Source organism: Cotesia glomerata, linkage group LG8 (genome assembly GCF_020080835.1).
Source record: "Cotesia glomerata isolate CgM1 linkage group LG8, MPM_Cglom_v2.3, whole genome shotgun sequence".
Lineage (NCBI taxonomy): Eukaryota > Metazoa > Arthropoda > Insecta > Hymenoptera > Braconidae > Cotesia > Cotesia glomerata.
In genome coordinates, this window is record NC_058165.1 from 598,605 (window position 1) to 620,077 (window position 21,473).

General features: G+C 31.1%; 1 protein-coding gene across 2 annotated transcripts in view; it reads right to left on the reverse strand.

The window, feature by feature from the left end:
• The window catches only part of LOC123270478, a 57,359-nt gene that overhangs the window by 30,547 nt on the left and 5,339 nt on the right, over nucleotides 1-21,473 (reverse strand). The window contains exon 1 of one of the 2 annotated variants that reach the window (XM_044736553.1): nucleotides 1,408-2,058. The exons of the other annotated variant lie outside the window; for it this stretch is intronic. Coding sequence (XP_044592488.1) covers nucleotides 1,408-1,427 — 20 coding nt within the window. The 5' untranslated portion in view covers nucleotides 1,428-2,058. Of the gene's footprint in view, nucleotides 1-1,407; nucleotides 2,059-21,473 lie in introns of those variants that run through there. 2 annotated transcript variants of the gene reach the window in all.

The following is a 21,473-nucleotide window of genomic DNA, read 5'->3' on the forward strand; positions in this document are numbered from 1 at the left end:
TTTTTTGATTACTTTTCATTTATTAAATTAGGACTAGAAAATATTTTTAAAAAATTGCACTTATGGTTTATCAAGTGTTTTACAAATAAGAATTTTTTTTTTTTTTAATAAAAAAAAATTGGTAAAATTTTTAGACAGCTAACTTAATTTTCATATTTAAAGAGGAAAATTTTTAATTTTTGGAGATGGTAACTAAAATATTAGGAATAGACTCCTAGTATAAAAACGTTTTTTGTACTCTCTAAACATGAATTAGTGAAAATTAACTTGAATAAGTGAATATTCACTATTTCCAAGTGCCAATCGTACTACTGATTCGAACCAGTGGTACGATTGGCACTTGGAAATAGTGAATATTCACTTATTCAAGTAAATTTTCACTAATTCATGTTTAGAGAGTAGGAAATTTTCCAAGCTACAATTCTAGTATCATGGATTTTTTCTAAAGCCAATATTTTAGGAGTCGTCCCTACTTTTATAGCAGAAAATTAATTTTCATTTTTTAATTTGATAATAGTAAAGTTACTATATCTCCTAAAATATTAGGAATAGACCTCTAGTATAAAAACGTTTTTCATAGAAAATTTCTTAAGCTACAATTTTTATTTCTTATAAATTTTTCCTAAACTCAATATTTTAGGAGTTATCGCTACTTTTTACAATTCCCGGGCAATAATTTGCCGCGCAGATATTTCGAAAAAAAAAAGTATTAGAACTAAATAAGGGGAAAATCAATTATTGATAATGAGTTATTGATAAAAATAATTATAATAAAAAACCCAATGGTAAACCCATAGAAGAGGTTTTTAAAAAATTTCCCTGGGGTGCAAGAAATCCGCGGTCTAAGCCTGTCTGACATCAATTCCCAGGCACTTTATACCGCTTGTACATCGTAAATATAATAAGGGGTGTAATTGGAGAGGGATGAATGTCCGAGGGTGAAAAAACACGCATTCGCTGTCAGGGAGCGAATAATTTAAGCCCCGACCCTTTTTCTGCTTTACATAACTATTCTAAGCTTAAATTTCTGTTATTTTTTAAATTGTTTTTTATTTTTTTTCAAGCCCTATAATCCGGCCGATTAATTCTAAAATTTATCAGAATCTTTAGAATAAAAAACCGCGTCGAATGCCACCAACCCGATCAAAATCGGCTGATTAGTTCCTGAGTTATCGCCAAAAAATACTGAATCAAGAAAATTTGTAGTTTTTTTCTGACCAGTTATTTTTCGCTGTAACTCCAAAACTACTTTGCCGATTTTTTTGAAATTCAATAGGAGCCTTAAGGATGAAAAACAACGTCGATTGCCGCCAACCGGATCAAAATCGGCAGATAACTCCAAAAGTTATCGTGCTTTCCCCAAAAAAAAATTTTGATCCAAAAAGGAAAAAAAAAAAATAAACTCACGTGTTTAAAGTGAGACGCATCCAGGCGCGTTGCGTCAGCAGCGTCGACGCATTGCGTCGGGCTGGCCTTCTTCAGCTTTTCAAAATGCTCATCCACGAATCGACCCGCGGCATCCACACCGATAAATTATCCTTATTGTTATCAATTATCCTAAAATTTTTTTTTTTTTTTTTTTTTTTCAACTTAAATCTTCAATTCTCTTCTGTTTTCATTATCGTCACCCATATCCGCCCCCGACTGATCATTTTCCACTTATCATATCAACCACATACATATCTACATACATATATATATATATATAAATATATAAATTACTATCTCCACATATATAAATATACCAATATATAAATATACATATACATTTGTCACACCTTTAATCCACCATAACTCACATGAAAAAAAAAAAAATTTTCAAAAAAAAAAAAAAAAATAATTTCACACACAATTAACACCAAAAAAAAAAAAAATTTTTTTTTTTTTCAATTTTTTTTTGCACCCCCCTAATCCATTTGGGAAATTTTTTCCAAACTTTTCACTCGTAAAATAAAAAAAGTCAGCGGCAGAACAAATCTAGCAGAAACATATACGCGTGAGTCAGCCCCACTAGTGTTCTCGTTTACCTGCCGGGCGTCGATTGTGCCTGCTTAGAGAATAGCCCCCACTCATTGGCTCTACATCCCCCTCTATGGCTCTCACGTCGTATCGTATCGCACGAGGCACGTACGGCCCCCCACTTCTTTACTCGCTACTCAGATTCTTACAACTCACAGCCGAGTTTCTCTGTCTAACACTTACTTACTTACTTACTTACTTACTTACTTAGATATGTTGCGGGTCTACGGTGGTAGTGAATGTGTAGTGAATGTTGAGAATTACATATATGAAGCCTCGAGGTATGTGTATGATATTATCCACGCGTGGAAGTTGAACTGTTAAACGGTTGCTGTTGGAAGACGCGTGCCGGAAAATTTTTATGTGATCATATGATCATATTTGATCATTGTGATCATGTGACCATTTGTGATCATATATGATCATTATAATCAGTATCTATATGTGATCATTTATGATCATGTGACCATTTATAATCATTTATGATCATATGACCATTTATGGTCATTATGATCAGTATCTATATGTGATCATTTATGATCATGTGACTATATATGACCATTTATGATCATGTTACTATTATGATTATTATGATCAGCATTTATATGTAACCATATATGATCATTTATGATTATGTGACCATATATGGTCATTATGATCATTAATCAGTATCTATATACGACCATTTATAATCCTATGACCATTTATGGTCATTATAATCAATATCTATGTGATCATTTATGTATGGTCACATGATCATAAGATTATGTGACCATACATGACCATTTATGGTCATTATAATCAGTACCTATGTGTGATCATTTATGATCATATGACCATCTATGGTTATTTATGATCATGTGACCATTTATGATCATTATGATCATTTTATGTGATAATTTATGATCATGTAACCATATATAATCATTTATGATCATATGACCGTCTATGGTCATTATTCTTCTGTAAATATATGTTATCAATGATAAAATGTGATCATATATGACAATTTATAATCATATGACCATTATAAATTTTGATCATATATGATCAGTATTCCTAAATAAATTTATATATTATCAGTGATCTAATGTGATCATATGTGACCATGTGATCATTTGTGATCACATATGACCATGTAATCATTATTTTACAATAGTAATATATAAATATAAATTGTTAATGATTAAATATGATCATGTGATCATATGGTGACCATTTATGATCGCATGTAATCATTTTTTATGAATAGTTGTACGTAAGAAGATGTTATTAGTGATAAAATGTGACCATGTAATGATAAATTTTTTTTTTTTAGATAAATGAGCCACTTAACTTTGAGTAGTTATAATTTAAAAGATGATTACAAGTGTCAGAACTAATGTTACACCACCTTGATTTAATGTATTTTGAGGGATGGTTCGATGGAGATGATTGAGGAGTGCTAAGCTGAAAATTAGGTTACTAATCACCGGAGGAAAACCTAAGGACAGGTGAAACCTTCAGGTGTCCTTACTTATACCTACCTTCCACTATAATTCAAGACTAGTTTTAGACCAAGTCGGTGTTTACTCTATTATTTTCTTATCAATTATTCAAGGTCAACCGAACAAATTCCGGAATTTATTAGTTTTTAAATAGAGATGTTAGTTTGGCGTGGAAAATTGGGAAATTCATTTTTGACGATAACTTTTGCAGTTATCAACCGATTTTTACCAAGTTGTAGATTTTTAATTATCGCTAAAAAATATAAGCTAAAAAAACTTAAGAAATGTTTAAAATATTTTTTTTTGTGTAGAAAAAAAAACTAATAAAATTTCTAAACAATCTATTAACCTTAACTTGGAATCTCCGATAAAATTATCATACTTTCAAAATAAAAAACACTTTCTAGTTATTTATAAATCTTTATTCAGAAAAGAATTTATAGATTTTCAAAAAAAAATTTATATTAAATTCCAAAAAGAAGAAAATATAATTGAGTAGGTATGAAAGGGCATTTAATTTTCTATAATACAACATGAATTCTGGTGATTATCCTCATGTGTGTTATATGTTGTATGTGAATTTCGAGAGTTGAAAAGAGACAGAGTTAGTAACTAAGTAACTGAGAGTGTGTAAAATATAATATAGAACGGTGTGAGTGAGTCGGTTGCTCAGCTAAAGCGGTCAATCATTGTATCCAATCCGGCGATCGTTATTGTGCTTCTTCGGTTAGGTTGTTATTTATTTTTTTGTTACGCAATCTCGGCTAAACACAATCACCAATCACCAATCGGCAATCAGCATTTACCACTGACACTTACGTTAACACTGGCTGTCTATACTGTATTTATTCCGAAGATCTATACAATATTTTTTTTTTTTATTTGTGTCAACGATTTTTTTTTAAGTCCCGGGCCTTGTTAACGATACCTTGTGGTTTTCTCTTGAGAATTCAATTATTATTTTACAATACTAGTTTTTTCTAAGGTTTAAGTTATTCATTTTTTCGAGAATTCGCTACTTAGCTGTATTTTGAGCATTCGTTTTTTTCAAATAACTTCAAAACTACTTTACTGATTAATTTGAAATTCTAGGGGGGTCTTTAGGTTGTAAAATAACGTCGATTGCCGCCAATCCGATCAAAATCGGATGATAACTTCAAGAGTTATCATCAAAAAACAACTATTGGGTAATCACAATTCGCATTTTGAAATTTTACTTTTTTTGCAATAACTTTGAAACTGCTTTTGCCATTTTTTTGAAATTCTAGGGGAATCTTAAGGTTACAAAACAACGCCGATTGCTACCAATATGATCAAAATCTATTGATAACTTCCAGAGTTATCATAAAAAAACAACTATTGGATAATCACAATTCGCATTGAAGAATTCTTCTTATTTCACGATAACTTCAAAACTACTTGTACCATTTTATTGAAATTCTAGGAGAGTCTTTCGGTTGTAAAACAACATCGATTGCCGCCAATCCGGTCAAAATCGATTGGTAACTTCAAGAGTTATCATAAAAAAAAAAAACTATTAGATAATCACAATTCGCATTTTGAAATTGTTATTTTTTCGCGATAACTTCAAAACTAGTTATCCCATTTTTTTTGAAATCCTAGGAGAATTTTTGGATTGCAAAACCACGTCGATTCCCATCAATCCGGTTAAAATTAATTGATAACATCCAAAGTTATCATCAAAAAACTACTATTAGGTAATCACAATTCACATCTAAAAATTCTTGTTTTTTCACGATAACTTCAAAACTACTTTTGCCATTTTTTTTAAACTCTAGAGAAATTTTGGGGTTGCAAAACAACGTCGAATGCCGCCCTTTTTATCAAAATCGGTTGATAACTTCAAGAGTTATCTTCAAAAAACAACTATTGGGTAATCACAATTCGCATTTTGAAATTCTTCTTTTTTCGCGATAACTTCAAAACTACTTGTACCATTTTTTTTGAAATTATAGGGTAGTTTTTGGGCTGCAAAACAACGTCGATTTCTGCCAATCCAATCAAAATTTATTGATAACTTTAAGAGTTATCATCAAAAAACTATTAATAGGTAATCACAATTCGCATTTTAAAATTCTCCTTTTTTCGCGATAACTGCAAAACTACTTGTATCTTTTTTTTTGAAATTCTAGGGGAGACTTTAGGTTGCAAAACAACGTAGATTGCCATCAATCCGGTTCAAATTAGTTGATAACTTCAAGAGTTATCACAAAAAATGACAAACTAAAGATTATTATTCTTGACACAAATGTTGAGCGTCACCCGGATTCTCGAAACTAATTAAAGAACTGATTGATTAACAGCCCAATAAAGAGATGCATAAATCTTGAGGTTATCAGTGGACGTGTAAAGCACCATCCGTTAAGTGGCCGGCCGGCGTCTTCACTATTTTATTACAGAGTTTTATCTAGCGGAGGTTAGGAGTTAGTATCGTTATCTAGGGATCTACCAGCTCGAGCTCTAGCCTGGATTGGGCGTGGGTTGAACCGGTGCCAGTGAGTCGCAAGGACTTAATTACCTGGTCGGATTTTAGTGGCCTACAGTAAATCATAGAACAAAAGCGGCATTTTTATTCGGGCCTATTAGGCCCAATTGTCGGTTGTCGGTTGTCCGTTCTCCGTTCAGTCGCAGGTCTGTCCTTCTGAAGAAGTTTACACGCAGGCGTTTAGTTTTGGATCGCCCGATAGACGATAGACGATAACGCCCGCTAGGCTTAACTGATACAGGTGCCGGTTATCTCACCAGAGATACCCCGGAAATCTTTATCAGCCCAAAGACCCACCGGTTGACGACTCATTCAGGTATACCTAAGGTTTGATTGCGTCACGAGAATTCCTGCGGCTTAGGAATTTTTGGAAAAATTTTTTTAAGGCTTATAAAAGTCTCCAGACTCTCCTCTACAATTTCTAAGAAAAAAATTTCAAAATCTTCTCACTCAGTTCCTCAAAAATAATTCTCAAAATATTTTTATTTCAAAAAATTCTTAAAATTCCCAAAAAATTACAGTTTCTGACCTTTAATTTAAATTTGCACTGAAAGTAACCAACTTAGAACACTTTTGAGGCGCTTAAAAAATTTTCCAGGCTCTCCTCTACAATTTTCAAAAAAAAAATTTCAAAATCTCCCCACTAGTTTTTCCAAAAAAAAATTTTGAAATTTTTTTATTGCAAAATTTCAAAAATTCCACTTTTTGACCTTTAACTTAAATTTTCTCAAAAAGTAACCAACTTAGAAGACTTTTGAGGTACTTAAAAAATTCTCCAGACTTTCCTCTACAATTTCCAAAAAAAAAAAATCCTCAATACTCCCTTTAGTTGCCTTCCATGATCGCGTCTAAAGAGCATAACAAGGAAGCCCGGGCGTTTATTTCTCAATCAGACACATATTTATATATATTTCTTTATCTTTTCTGCTATATATTTAATTCCAGCTTATATATATATATCCATATACACGAGTATGTACATAGCCGAGATCGGAGATATCGATCGAATTCCTATTTTATCTTAAATCGACCTTAGAACTCTCATAATTTCATTTTTAATCTTCTTTTTTCCGTTAATGAATATAAATATAAATCGGCGGCTTTGATCGCGGACGGCGCTAATGAACCAAAACAATTATTATTGTCCGGAAAGAGGAGCCTCTTTCGCCAAAGAAAGATTAAATAATAATTTAATCGGGAATTTTTCGGTAATTAAATATTTAATTTATTTTTTTAACAAAAAATGATTCTGATGTTGATAGAAATAAATGGAATTAAATCACCGTAGAGACTGGAGAAAAAAAAATAATCGGCGTTAAGATGACGAGGGGATGACGAGTTAAGTAACCAAGACTAATTTATAAATTGGATGAGCTTTATTATTATTTATTTTGACGTTTAACTGAAAACGTTTAGTTATTTCGACAATAAAAGGGGAATGAGTGGGGAGATTTTGGAATTTTTTTTTTGAAATTGTAGAGGAGAGTCTGGAGAATTTTTTAAGCACCTCAAAAGTGTTCTAAGTTGGTTAATTTTTGAGTAAATTTAAGTTAAAGGTCAAAAAATGGAATTTTTGAAATTTTGCAATTAAAAAATTTCAAAAATTTTTTTTGGAAAAACTAGTGGGGAGATTTTGGAATTTTTTTTTTTGAAGTTGTAGAGAAGAGTCTGGAGAATTTTTTAAGCACCTCAAAAGTGTTCTAAGTTGGTTACTTTGTGTGCAAATTTAAGTTAAAGGTCAAAAACTGTAATTTTTTGGGAATTTTAAGAATTTTTTGAGATAAAAAAACTTTGAGAATTTTTTTTGAGGAAATGAGTGGGGAGATTTTGGAATTTTTTTTTTCGGAAATTGTAGAGGAGAGTCTGAAGAATTTTTTTAGCCCTAAAAATAATTTTTAGCTCCTCGATTTTCCCCCAAAAAATCAATAACCCCGTTAATTTCTTGCATTACAAAAATAATAAATAAAAAACTAAAAAAGTATTACGGTGAACAAACGTAAGCGGTCGTCCGTCTGGTTCACTCGCGACTTGACATTGGGGTGTAAAAAAATGTCCCAAGATAAACATCAGGTTTAAATTTTTTAGAAAAAGTGTTTACCGTGACACCGGTTAGCACTTCTTTCGTTTCATTTATCTTTTATCTTCTCGTTTGCAAGGACAAATATCTTAATAGCTTGATGACTTATTTTATTTTTTTTCTCTCCGCTTTTTATTTCGGTAATTCTGAGGCACAGGTTGCGGAGCCTGAAGAGTTTGCGGAGAAGGGGGAGGCGTTTATTAGTTTATTTTCATTGGATGCATTGCAATAACAGACTCTGTGATCTTTAACAACGTCTTTAGCAGAAGAGCTCCACTTTGCAACAATAACACGCCTGTGTGGTCCCAGTGGTACTCATGTTGTACTGCTCGAATTTTAAAGAACAATTTTATGTTAAATTCTAACCAGATAAACTATTTACAAGCCTTTGAATCGTCTAGAAGGCTCAAAAGTTGTCTAGAAGGCTTAAAAATTGTCTAGAAGGCTTAAAAGTCGTCTAGAAGACTTAAAATTCGTCTAGAAGGCTTAAAAATCGTCTAGAACAGTTAGATTGAGTTTTTTTGGGTGAAAAAAGGATTTTTTTAGGTCAAGAAGGTTGTAAACTAGGTCTAAATACTTCTAGAAGATAAAAAGTGGAAGTTTAGAACTTCTAGAAAGTTTTATGATCATCTAGAAGTTGCAGTTTGTGATTTTGATGCTTATAAAAGGCTTGATGATCATCTAGAAGGTTGAATTGAGGGTTTTGATACTTTTGGAAGGTTTAAGAAGCGTCTAGAAGTAAAAATTTGAGATTTTTTGACTTCTAGAAGGTTTAATGAGCATCTAGAATGTAAAAATAATTATTTTAACACTTTAAGAAGGTCAGAAGATCATCTAAAAGGGCAAATATCGAGATTTAAGGCTCCTGGAAGGTTTAATGGACGTCTGGAAAATTAAAATAATGATCTTAAGACTTATAGAAGGTTTGTTGATCATCTAGGAGTTCAGGTTGATGCTTTTAACACTTCTAGAAGGTTAAAGAATCTTTTAGATGGGAAATTTTGAGGTTTGAATACTTCTAGAAGGTTTAATGGTCATCTAGAAGATAAGATTGATGATTTTAACACTTCTAGATAGTTAAAGAGTCATTTAGAAAGACAATTCTGAGGTTTTTATACTTCTAGAAGATTCAATGGTCATTTAATAGGAAAAATTTAAGGTTTTAACACTTCTAGAAAATTAAAAGAACCTCTAGAAGTAGAAATTTGGGGATTTAACACTTCTAGAAGGCTCAATAATTGTCTAAAAGGTAAAAACAACTATTTTAACATTTCTAGAAGGTTGATTAATGATCTAGAATTATTAAAATTGAACTTAAACATTTTAATAATGTCAAAAAATCATCTAGGAAGTAAAATTATGCAGCTTCACACTACTAGAGTCTAGAGTTACTAGAGTTACTACTAGAGTTACTTTTTGAATCTAGAATGTTTAAAAAATTTTTTTTAAATACTCTAGAACCTCAAAAAGTCTCCTGGAGGGTCAAAAAACCTTTTTTTTCCATTTCTTGGAGCTAATAAATTTTTTAATAGCTTCTCAGGGAAAAATCACACTGAATTTTCTGGTAAATAAAAAAAAATAATGGAAATATAAATAAGAAAATAGAATATTCCGTGAGAAAAGGTCGGATACTTGTTAAAAGTATGTTGAAAATATTTAAACAATCAATGACAATATTTACAATAGCTTGCAAACAAACCGCCGACATATATAAACATGAATAATATTAATCAATAATGTGCGAATGGATCTCTATTTTCCCAAGAAATAATAATTATTTAAATATTTAAAAAAATTCCGTGCGATTATTTTTGATTTTATAAATATTATTTCATGACGTGCGATAGTTCGGTGTGATGAAAATAATGGAATAACAACCTCAATATCAATATCAATGATTCTATCCGTTATCGATACGGTATCGATGCGTAGTCATGTAATATATGTTATATACAATATACAATATATAAGATCTAAGCTTTTAATAATGATAATAACAATTGATTCTTCTACATTTGTTTAGTATACTATATATATGGCTAATAAAATGTCTGTTGACTAAATTGATAAATTAATATCAAGTGTAATAATCGATAGTGATACTCTAATCCAGATCTCAAGGTAAATTATCAATTCTATTAATAATTTTATTGAGAATTTAATTATTGCTTCCTGGAATTGTTTTCATGGAAATTTGGAAAGTTTAGAGATTCTGGAATAATTGATTTTTTCTAGAAATTCTGGAAAATTTTAATTTTGGTTGAAATTTAGAAAATTTAATTTTTTTTTCAAAAATTTTGGAAAATTTAATTTTTCCAGAGGTTCTAGAAAAATTGAATTTTTCTAGAATTTTTGGAAAATTTTATTTTTAATGGAAATTTAGAAAATTCAATTTTTTTTCACAAATTTTGGAAAATTCAATTTTCAAAATGTTCTAGAAAATTTAATTTTTCCAGGAATTCTAGAAAATTTAATTATTTATAGAATTTCTGGACAATTTTAGTTTTATATAAATTTATAAAATTTGACTTTTTCTCCAGAAATTGTGGAAAATTCAATTTTCTAAATATTCTAGATAATTTAATTTTTTCCAAAAATTCTAGAAAATTTAATTTTTTTCAGAATTTCTGGAAAATTTTGTTTTTTATAGAAATTTAGAAAATTTTATCTTTTTATTTCAAAAATTTTGGAAAGTTCCATTTACTAAATGTTCTAGAAAATTGAATTTTTGTCTAAAAACTCTAGAAAAATTCCAATTTTTCCAGAATTTCTAAAAAATTAAAATTAGATTTTTTAAATAAATCCTCGACACTTAAATCTTCCTAAAAATAATCCAGAACTTAAATAAAATGCACTTAAAATATCATCACTAGTTGTTATTTTTAAAACGAAAAAAAAGACCGTAATTAACAAACAAACAAACAAACAACAGATAGGATATTTACGTAACTGATTGCATATCTACAAAAGAATGGAATGCAGCTGAAAAAAAAGCGATTCCGGATGCAGTGATAAAATTCACACGTTTCACTTGAGAATTATTAAATAAAATAAAGAAAGTCATTGTGATATCAAGATGAGATTAGTGTCTGTAGTGCTTCCGTTTTATTAATACTTTTTTTTTATTATTTTTTTTTTAGTTTTTTTAGTAACTAGACTTGTGAATTAAGTAATCGCGCGGTCATCTTTAAAAACTACTTGATATGTTGAGTGACACAGCTTAGCTCCCTACTCTCGACATCTCAGTGAAATGTTATTTGCGCTCAAGTATTGTGTTTACCTAAAGCATTCCTCAAAGAGTTCAAGCAATGATCCTTTACTCAACTTTGTCATTATTATCATCAGGATAGTCATATAATAAAATCAGTTTTTTTTTTTTTTTACTTTAATAATTAAAACATGACCTTGTTATCTTGTGAACTATTGACATTTTTAAAGATATAAGCTCATCTTGACATTACACTCATCGAGACTTTTCATTTGAGTACCCACATCAATTTTTCATATATTTCATATATTTATATATATTATATATATGTATATATGAAAAATATATCAAAAAATGCAAGTGGGTACTCAAATGAAAGCTCTTGATGATTGTAACATCAAGATGAGCTTATATCTTTAAAAATATCAATAATTAAAAAATGACCTTGTATATTGTGAACTATTGACATTTTTAAAGATATAAGCTCATCTTGATGTTAGACTCATCAAGACCTTTCATTTGAGTACCCACTTGCATTTTTGATATATTTTATTATATATACATATATATAATATATATAAATATATAAAATATATGAAAAATTGATGTGGGTACTCAAATGAAAGCTCTTGATGAGTATAACATCAAGATGAGCTTATATTTATAAAATATGTTATATATATGTATATATAATAAAATATATCAAAAATGCAAGTGGGTACTCAAATGAAAGCTCTTGATGAGTGTAACATCAGGATGAGCTTATATCTTTAAAAATGTCAATATTTAAGAAAGTACAGTGCAATTTAACAAAATTCATTATTTAATTAAAAATTTAAAAGTTATAAAAAAAAATTTCATTTATAAAAATTTTTATTAATTACAGCGCAACAAGTGTCCCAATTACGTCACCCTCAATAACTCATATTCTCTAAAAACATGAAAAAATTCTCAATAAATAAAATAAAAAATAACTCGACTAGTAAAAATAAAAATAAAAATAATAATAAAATTTAATGACCCGTACGGTGAATAACACATTACTCAAACGTAAAATACCGTTGTTACTTTTTATTAATAAAATAAAAACAATAATAATAACAATTTAGTGTCTTTGTCTTGGTGTAACGTCGTCTAACAAATTTGTTTCAACTCTTTTGACAAATGTACGTGCATCCACGGGTACAGCTCCGATACGGGAGATAAAAATCCAGAAGACAGCCGAGAGGTGGAAGAGGAGAAGGAGGAAGCTAAGAGGAAAGGGGAACGCGCGCCGTCGCTCTGTACTGATTTGGGTTACTAAACTGTAAACAAATTCAAACTTTTTGTCCATCGATTATCGATCCTCCCCCTCCCACGCTCCTCTTTGCTTTCATATTCATTTTTTGCTCTCGGTGTTTGTCTATGAGGGTGCAGAGACCTCGTACTACGGACTACCCTCCGATGGAAGTGTATTTATGCCCCTGTTACTCTGATACTATCCTACTGTAAACATGTCTTTTTTATTTATACTTTAATATGTTGTATTTATATTTATATTTTAATATTTTGTGATTTTTTGGGAGAAACAACGGATTTATTGGGTTGAATTACGATAACTCAGGAACTAATCAACCGATTTTGATCCGGTTGGTGGTAATCTATTTCTTTTTTCATCCTAAAGACTTCTACAGAATTTAAAAAAAATCCGCAAAGTAGTTTTGAAGTTATCGCGAAAAAATAACAATTCTAAAATGCGAATTGTGATTACCCAATAAGGGTTTTTTGATGATAACTCTTGAAGTTATCAATTGATTGACACCGTATAGGTGTCAATCGACGTTGTTTTACAATCTTAAGACTCCTTCGAAATTTCAAAAAAATGGCAAAAGCAGTTTTAAAGTTATCGCGAAAAAATTACAAATCTAAAATGCGAATTGTGATTACCTAATAGTTGTTTTTTGATGATAACTCTTGGATTTATCAACCGATTTTGATCAAATTGGCGACAATCGACGTTATTTTGCAACCCAAAGATTCTCCTAGAATTTCAAAATAATAGCAAAAGCAGTTTTGAAGTTATCGCAAAAAAATAACAATTTCAAAATGCGAATTGTGATTACCTAATAAGTGTTTTTTGATGATAACTCTTGAAGTTATCAACCGATTTTGACCAGTTTGGTGGTAATCGACGTTGTTTAGCAACCTCAAGACTTTTCTAGAATTTCAACAAAATGGCAAAAAGCAGTTTTAAAGTTATCGCGAAAAATTACTGGTCGAAGAAAATTAATGTGCAATTTTTTTTGATTTAGTATCTTTTGGCGATAACTCAGGAACTAATCGACCGATTTTGATCGGGTTGGTGGTAATCGACGCTGTTTTACAACCCAAAAGTTCCTGTAGAATTTTAGACAAATTAGTCAAGTAGTTTCAGAACTATTTAAAAAATAAAGTAATTATTAAAGTGTTTCACAATTTTTTGGATCACTTAGAAGTTAAAAAAAAAAACTAATATTTATAAGCTTTTATAAATTTCTTCTAGAACATTCAACGTTCAAAATTTAAAGGCCATGAAATTATTATTTACACCACAAAATTTACACCGGTACAGATGAGTTATTTCCTCTTGTATTATATTTCCGACAAATTTAGTTAAAAAGGCGTTAGGAATTATGAATTATGAATAGCTGGTAAAAATATGAATAAGCTTAGGAAGGACAATAGGTGGATATCGACTGCAAACCCCTAAATGACGCTAAAATCCTCTTTTGACACATTACAGAATTACTTATCCATTTAAACGGGGCCAATTGTGCATTGTCCGTTCCTTAGAATCAATACAAAGCGGCTTTTGTCAAGGCAATTCATCTTAGCTTTGCGACAAACGTCCGAGGAACTAAATCTAGTCCGGCCTACCACGGAAAAAACTTCCCCGGGGAGCTAACGTTGACAGCTTTATAAGCGTTTTATGGATTTTGTTTGACACCTGGAGTGAATTAAAGTATCAAACGATTTTTTAAATAATTTTTTAACATAAAAAAATTTAGTGTTAAAAAATTTTTAAAATTAGGCTTGCATAAAAATGAAAGAAAACAATTACCGCGGCGGGAGGTCCAGGCACCTCAACTCTAAAGACTCTAAAGTCTTTTTCACTAACGAGCTCGGGCAGATTGAATTTATGCTTGACATTATATCCCCGTTTTTTATATTTACAGAGGGTATATTTTACATTCCTATTTATATTTTATCTTAAATTTAGAAAATATGTTTTTTTTGGGCTTAAATTGAAAGTATTAAAAGCCCTTTGTAAGTTCGATTTCAATAAGTGACGTCTACAGTGTAACAAAGGATCGCCGCAGTTTAGAGGTAAGCGAAAAATAAAAAAGTAAAAAATAAAAATGGAGAAACCGCATAGAGAATTGCCAGACCAAAAACAATTAAGTTTGGTGCAAATCCACTATCTTCTTCTTCACATGCACGCCGAAGCATAATAACCTGACCTTTTTATATTAATTTTAGTATAAATGTACCAAGGTGTGTCACTTCAAAGGGAATTACAACCTTTTAGTTATAGAAAATTTTAATAAATTTTCTGGAATTTTTAAATATTCAAAAATATATTTTTACAAATTTTTTTATAAAAATTATCATCCACTTTTTAATATTTCTAGAAAATTTGAATTTTCTAGAATTTTAAATCTAGAATATTTCTTTTTAATTTTGTATGACTTTATAGACTCGTAGAAAATTCAATTTATTTTTTAGAGTTCTAGAAAATTGAAAAAAAAAAATTCTAGAAAAATTCTTAGACCTAAAAATCATCCTCAACTTTCCAAATTCCAATTTTCTAGATTTCTAGAAACTTTACTTAAATTTTATAGACTTTTAGACAGTCCAAAAAAATATTTCTTTATAAGAATTATCCCCCACCTTTCAATATTCCTAGAACATTCAAATTTTCTAGAATTTCAAATCTAGAATTTTTTTTTTTATCTTCTATAACTTTCTAAGCTCTTAAAAAAATTTAATTTATTTTTTTAGTGTTCTAGAAAATTAAAAAAAATTCTAGAAAATTTCTTGTACCTATAAATCATCCTTAACTTTCCAAACTCCTAAATAAATTCAATTTTCTAGATTTCTAGAAGCTTTACTAAATTTTCTAGACTTTTAGACAGTCCAAAGAAATGTTTTTCCAAATTTTTTGATAAAAATTATCCCTCAACTTCTACTATTCCCAGAAAATTAAAATTTTCTAGAATTTATATCTAGAATGTCTTTTTAAATTTTCTATAACTTTCTAAGTTCCTAAAAAAATTAATTTATTTTTTATAGTTCTAGAAAATTCAAAAAAAATTTCTAGAATATTTCTAGTACCCAAAAATCATCTTCAACTTTCCAAACCCCTAAAAAATTCAAATTTTCTAGAATTTTCAATCGAGAATGTTTTTTTTAATTTTCTATAACTTTTTAAACTCCTAAAAAATTTCATAAATTTTTTAGAATTATAGAAAGTTAAAAAAAATTTCTAGAATATTTCTTGTACCCAAAAATCATCCTCAACTTTCCAAATTCCAATTTTCTAGAATTCTAAAAACAACTAAATTTTCTAGATTATTAGACAGCCAAAAAAAAAATTATTTTTCAAAATTACCCCCACCTTCCCAGAAAATTCAAACTTTCCAGACTTCTAGAAAGTTCAAGCATCCCTAACTTCCCTCAGTGATTCCGCAAAAACAAAATTCTTTTTCGAGGGTGACTAGCATCGTACTCGGTCTCAGTCCTCGAAAAACTGAGTCCGCATAAAGTATACCGACTTTCTTACTGCTCAAACACAAACACAAACACACACACACACACACACATACATACGACAACCCTCTTTCTCTCGGAGCATTATGTAGTTGGATATTCGTCTGGTATGGGTTAGTTATGACTTTACTAAGAGGCCGCCTTTACTTCCATATCCATTCGGAGTTCGGAGAACAGCCAGATACTCATACCGGGAGTCGGAGTGGGAGGGTACATACTGGTTCTTATTCTTTTTCCCATACCACGTTCCCTCCTTCCTTTTCTTATACTGTATATTAACAAGAGAACTATTTTTCCCATACATCATCCCGTCTTCACCCTTCACTCTTCTTTCTACCCATTCCAGGCATTCCACTATCGATCTCAAGGAACTCACGCTCTCCTTAAAACCTGCCCTGGAAGCTCCCGGTCAGCCTCGAGCAGCCTAGGACGTCATTTTTCGATCAGCTGAGACCGAGCCCTTTCATTTGAGTACCCACAAGCCCTATCAGTCTCGTATGTGGTTATATGTGACACATGTGTGATGTGTGTCACATATGAGATTTATATGGCTTGTGGGTACTCAAATGAAAGGGCTTAGAGTTTATAGTCTTTTGGGATGGAAAGATATCATGTGTGACGTATGTGGATCGTGATGTGTGTCACATATGGAAATTCGGGTCGAGTGAGGAGTCAAATGAAAGGTAATGTGGTTTTTTTAATTAGTTAAAAAAATAAAAAATAAATCGCAATTGGTAATGAAGCAATTAAAAATCGTAAATTAAGAAGTGATGGTGAAAAAAAAATATATATATGAAAAATCTGGTTAATTAAATAAACAAAACTCCTAAAAGTCTCAATAAATATAAACGAAATTACCCGGCACTACCAATTGAATGAGAATATCACGCAATAAATGCAAACAAGAATTTTTAAAGCCGTAAGAATTGAATTTTTATGTCCCTCATCTCAGTGGCGCTCAATCTACTAAGATACACTAATTTGATTATTTACCACCCAAATTGTCGAGAGTAGTTTTTAAATTTCACCTGTCGAGGTTATGATTCTCTGTAAATTTTTTTTTTTATTTATTAAATATTATATAAATTTTTTATTTCATTTAATCACTTGAAATTTTTAAAATTTATTTTTTTGTAATGACTATAACTCAGAAACTAATCGATCGTTTGACTTCATTCTCACTAATTTTACTTCTTATATTGTCCCCAAAATCCCCACAAAAAATTAGCTCAAAATTTCAACCCAGTACAAAAAAGTTTTTTTTCGTTTTTCGTATTTTCTATTTTTAAATGACTATAACTCAGACACTAATCGATCGATTGAATTGATTCATTTCAATTTTACTTCTTATATTGTCCCCAAGGTCTCCACAAAAAATTAGTTCAAAATTTCTATTCAGTCAAAAAAAGTTTTTTTTTCGTTTTTCGTATTTTCTATTTTTGAATGACTATAACTCAGAATCTAATCGATCGATTGACTTGATTTTCACTATGTCAACGTCTTATATTGTCCCCAAGATTCCCACAAAAAATTAGCTCAAAATTTCAACCCAGTAAAAAAAAAGTTTTTTTTCGTATTTTCCATTATTAAATTGCTATATCTCGAAAACTAATCAATCGATAGATTTGATTTTTTGTAAATCTATTTCTTATAGTGTCGCAAAGGTCTCTACGAAAAATAAGCGTAAAATTCCGAGCCGTGTATTACACCCCAATTATCGGGTACTAAAAATAAGAAAAGGTTAAAAAAAAGTAATCGGTAAGTTTCTGTGTCATAAATATTTAGCATATGAATAATCGAAAATGAAATACAACCAATAAACCAGTTTTTTTAAGCACTTGCTCGTGTGCTTTGTGTAACGCGTTGACGTACGTGTCAAAATAAAGGGTCATGTATATGCAAATCAGTAAAAAATAATTTTTCAATATTTTTGGACTAATTAAGATACAATAAAAATAATTGAATAATTATTATTATTAATAATAATATCTGAGAAAATAACCGACTTTTGGAGCAAAATTCTCGGCAATAAATCTCGTAAATAAATAAAATTTTTAACGAGCCGGTTGATCATTACGTCGAATAGAGACATCATAGTCTTCTCGGCCTATCACAATTTAACGACAGAATATATCACAAAGACCACCTGAGGTCTCGAGATCTTACTACTTTAAAATAAACCCACCTTCCACCTTAGGACCGCAATAAAACGTTTCGGCGTTTTAATTAAACAGCAATTAAAATAAATAAATTCGCGGAACGTACCCACAAATTAAAACTTTTAAATAACGTGTACAGGATAACGTGACCGTTAATTTTATTATTTAGATCGTTTTTTGGAAAACTTTGGTTTTGAAAAAAAAAAAAAAAAAAAATATTTTTGGCTCATTTTTTGCCGAAACAACATAAGAAGTTAAGTTAGAGAAAATCAAGTCAATCGATCGATTAGTTTCTGAGCTATAGTCATTTAATAATGGATAATACGAAAAAAGAAAAAAAACTTTTTTTGACTGGGTTGAAATTTTTGGTCAATTGTTTGTGGAGATTTTGGGGACAATATAAGAAGTAAAATTGAAATAAATCAAGTCAATCGATCCATTAGATTCTGAGTTATAGTCATTCAAAAATAAAAAATACGAAAAACGAAAAAAAACTTTTTTTTACTGGGTTGAACTTTTGAGCTAATTTTTTGTGGAGACCTTGGGGACAATATCAGAAGTAAAATTGAAATTAATCAAGTAATTCGATCGATTAGTTTCTGAGATATAGTCATTAAAAAATGAAAAATTTTCTGATTTTGTAAGTTTGATGTTTCTGCAGTAACAATAGAAACAGAAGGATAAACAATAACGAAAAGGGAATGGTGAAAGACTAGTGGCTCTTAATCTTGGGAGGGTGATGGTGATAATACGTGAAATATAACCATTGTGGCATCTAGAAGCATATAAAACCCCTTCGGCTATTTGTAGTCGAATATCCTCGCCATAATAACGGTAGGCTATAAATTTTCAGGAACGTATCTGCTGGAAGGGTGGGTAATAAAAATATGTATTAAAAATATATATGTGGGCATGAAACGTCTGAACGAAAACGTTTGCCGCCAGTCGCTTTCAAAACCTAATTTACTGGATGTCGCATGATTATGACGGGATTTTTTATAATTACCTGAAGAGGTACCCAAAATTTTAATTAATTTCCATCAAGTTGGGGTAGTCCAGCTTATTAAAACCAAGAAACTTAAAATTCGCAAAATTTGGTCAGAATTCGAATTTGCGGATTTTGGCTTCGTAAAAGCAAACTAAGCGGCAGATTGACTTCAAACTTGGTGCACATCTTCTGACTAGCACCCTTAATGCTGCTTTGGCGGTATTTTGAGCTGGGGGAATTTCTTCAACTTTTGCGAAACAGAAAACGGATATCAGGGTCAAATCTATTCCAGAAAAGCGACTTGGGACCTCTTGAACTTGAAAATAAATAAAGAAGTCGAGTAAATATTAATCATAACTTGTCTGAGGTTATCTAAATCTCAATCTCGCAATCACCCGTGGAATAAAAAAGAGCCAAAAGTTAGACCCCATAGGGCGTTGGGCGCCACTATGGGCGTTCTGTGTCCTGTTCTAAGAAACGTTCTCGGGCTCTCAACAACAGTTTTATCATTTACCAAGCTTACCCAGAGAATTTACACATGCAAATCCATAAATTCAAAAGATCTACGAGGCGAAATAATTGAATTGAATTTAAAGTATGTGTTCTTCGATTATTATTATCACTATTGATATTACCATGGTAATGGTTGGTGTGTGTTTTAGATAGTATCGTAACAAACAGTCACAAATTGTTCCGATGACATACTATCGGTTAGCTTGGACACACTAAATCGATATATATTACGGATAAGATATTTATGAAGATCGTTGACGAAACGAGCTTCGTAATTCATCGTTGCTTTTTTGTTGCACTTACTGTTCTACGGAACAGAAGGGGCATACCGGTTCTCAGACTCAAGACCATCAACCATCAGCCATTGGCCATCACCAGATACCCAGAGACGCACCTTGCGATTTTATCTCCACACGTGCTCGTAACGTGGGATCACACCGAGAAATTTTAAACGCTTTAGCGCCACAGCCAAGGAAATTTGTTTTCTCCACTTTACTTCTTTTTTTTTTATCCCCAGTAATTACAGCTTTAATGACCCAATGCTGTTTATTTGCCGATCATACGCTGAAGCGACTCAGGAATTCATTTGAGATCCGTTTCTGGATTGGGTTCCATCCTGATATTCGTTTTTTGGTTCGCACAAGTGGAAGTTATTGTCGCAGCTTTAATCACCTTAAAAGCATCATTGGGGGTGATAAATAGAAGATGTGTACCAAGTTTGAAGTCAATTGGCTGGTTAGTTCAATTTTGGTACCCAAAAATGTCAAAATCACGAATTGTGAATTTGGACGAATTTGGTCGATTTTAAGATTTTTGAGTTTCTTTGCATATAATTGGGTGCAGAGTGACTAGATAAGATGATTAAAAGCCAACTCTATGGGTAGATTGTCCAAAAATCAATAATTACATAATTTTAGAGTGGGTATCATCGTAGTGCTTTAGGGTTACAGTTAGATTTCTTTGAAGGAATCGTCGCTGCTAAAAATTGACTCAGGACGACCTGGCAGGTGTCTTGGACAGTGTATTCACCAAGTTTGGTCCTAATCCGACGCTTAGTTTGATATTGCAAAGCAAAAATATGAAAATCCACGAATTCGAATTCTCACTAAATCCTTTTTGTTCCTTAAAATTCCATTCTTTCGTAACATCTCTCGGTAATGTGGGAATAAAAAAGGTGACCCGTGACCTTAGAAGCTAAATTGGCACACGTACCTCTCAAGTATGTAATTACAGGATATTACCTCAGAAAGTTCTCGGTAAAAATAAAATAAAGTGATTACAGCCCGGCATTCCAAACTTTGTAAGTCCGAGCACCCACAATTCTAAATGTTAATTTTTAACATATGTGGAAAATTTTACATACGTTAAATATACAAAAGGAACTAGGGCATGCGCGGACTTATTTTAAAGGGCTGAGAGTCCTTGAGAAGATTATTCAGTCTAAAATGAGTCATATGAGGATGCAAATAAAGGTGGGATGTAAATAATCCCTTTACAAATCGACGATAGCCAAAATCTACGGGATCATTAATATCTTCTCTGCATGCTACTCAACCGGGTTCCCTCACCACCTGAAGCCTCCTCACCCTCTCTTAAGAAGTAAGACAGAAAATTCCCACACTCACCACACACACTCGACAAATCCTAATAAAAAATCGGCATCAAAGTACCGGTTTAACTTCAATTTCTGTCGTAATAAACCGCCCACGCATATATACGAGACTTTTT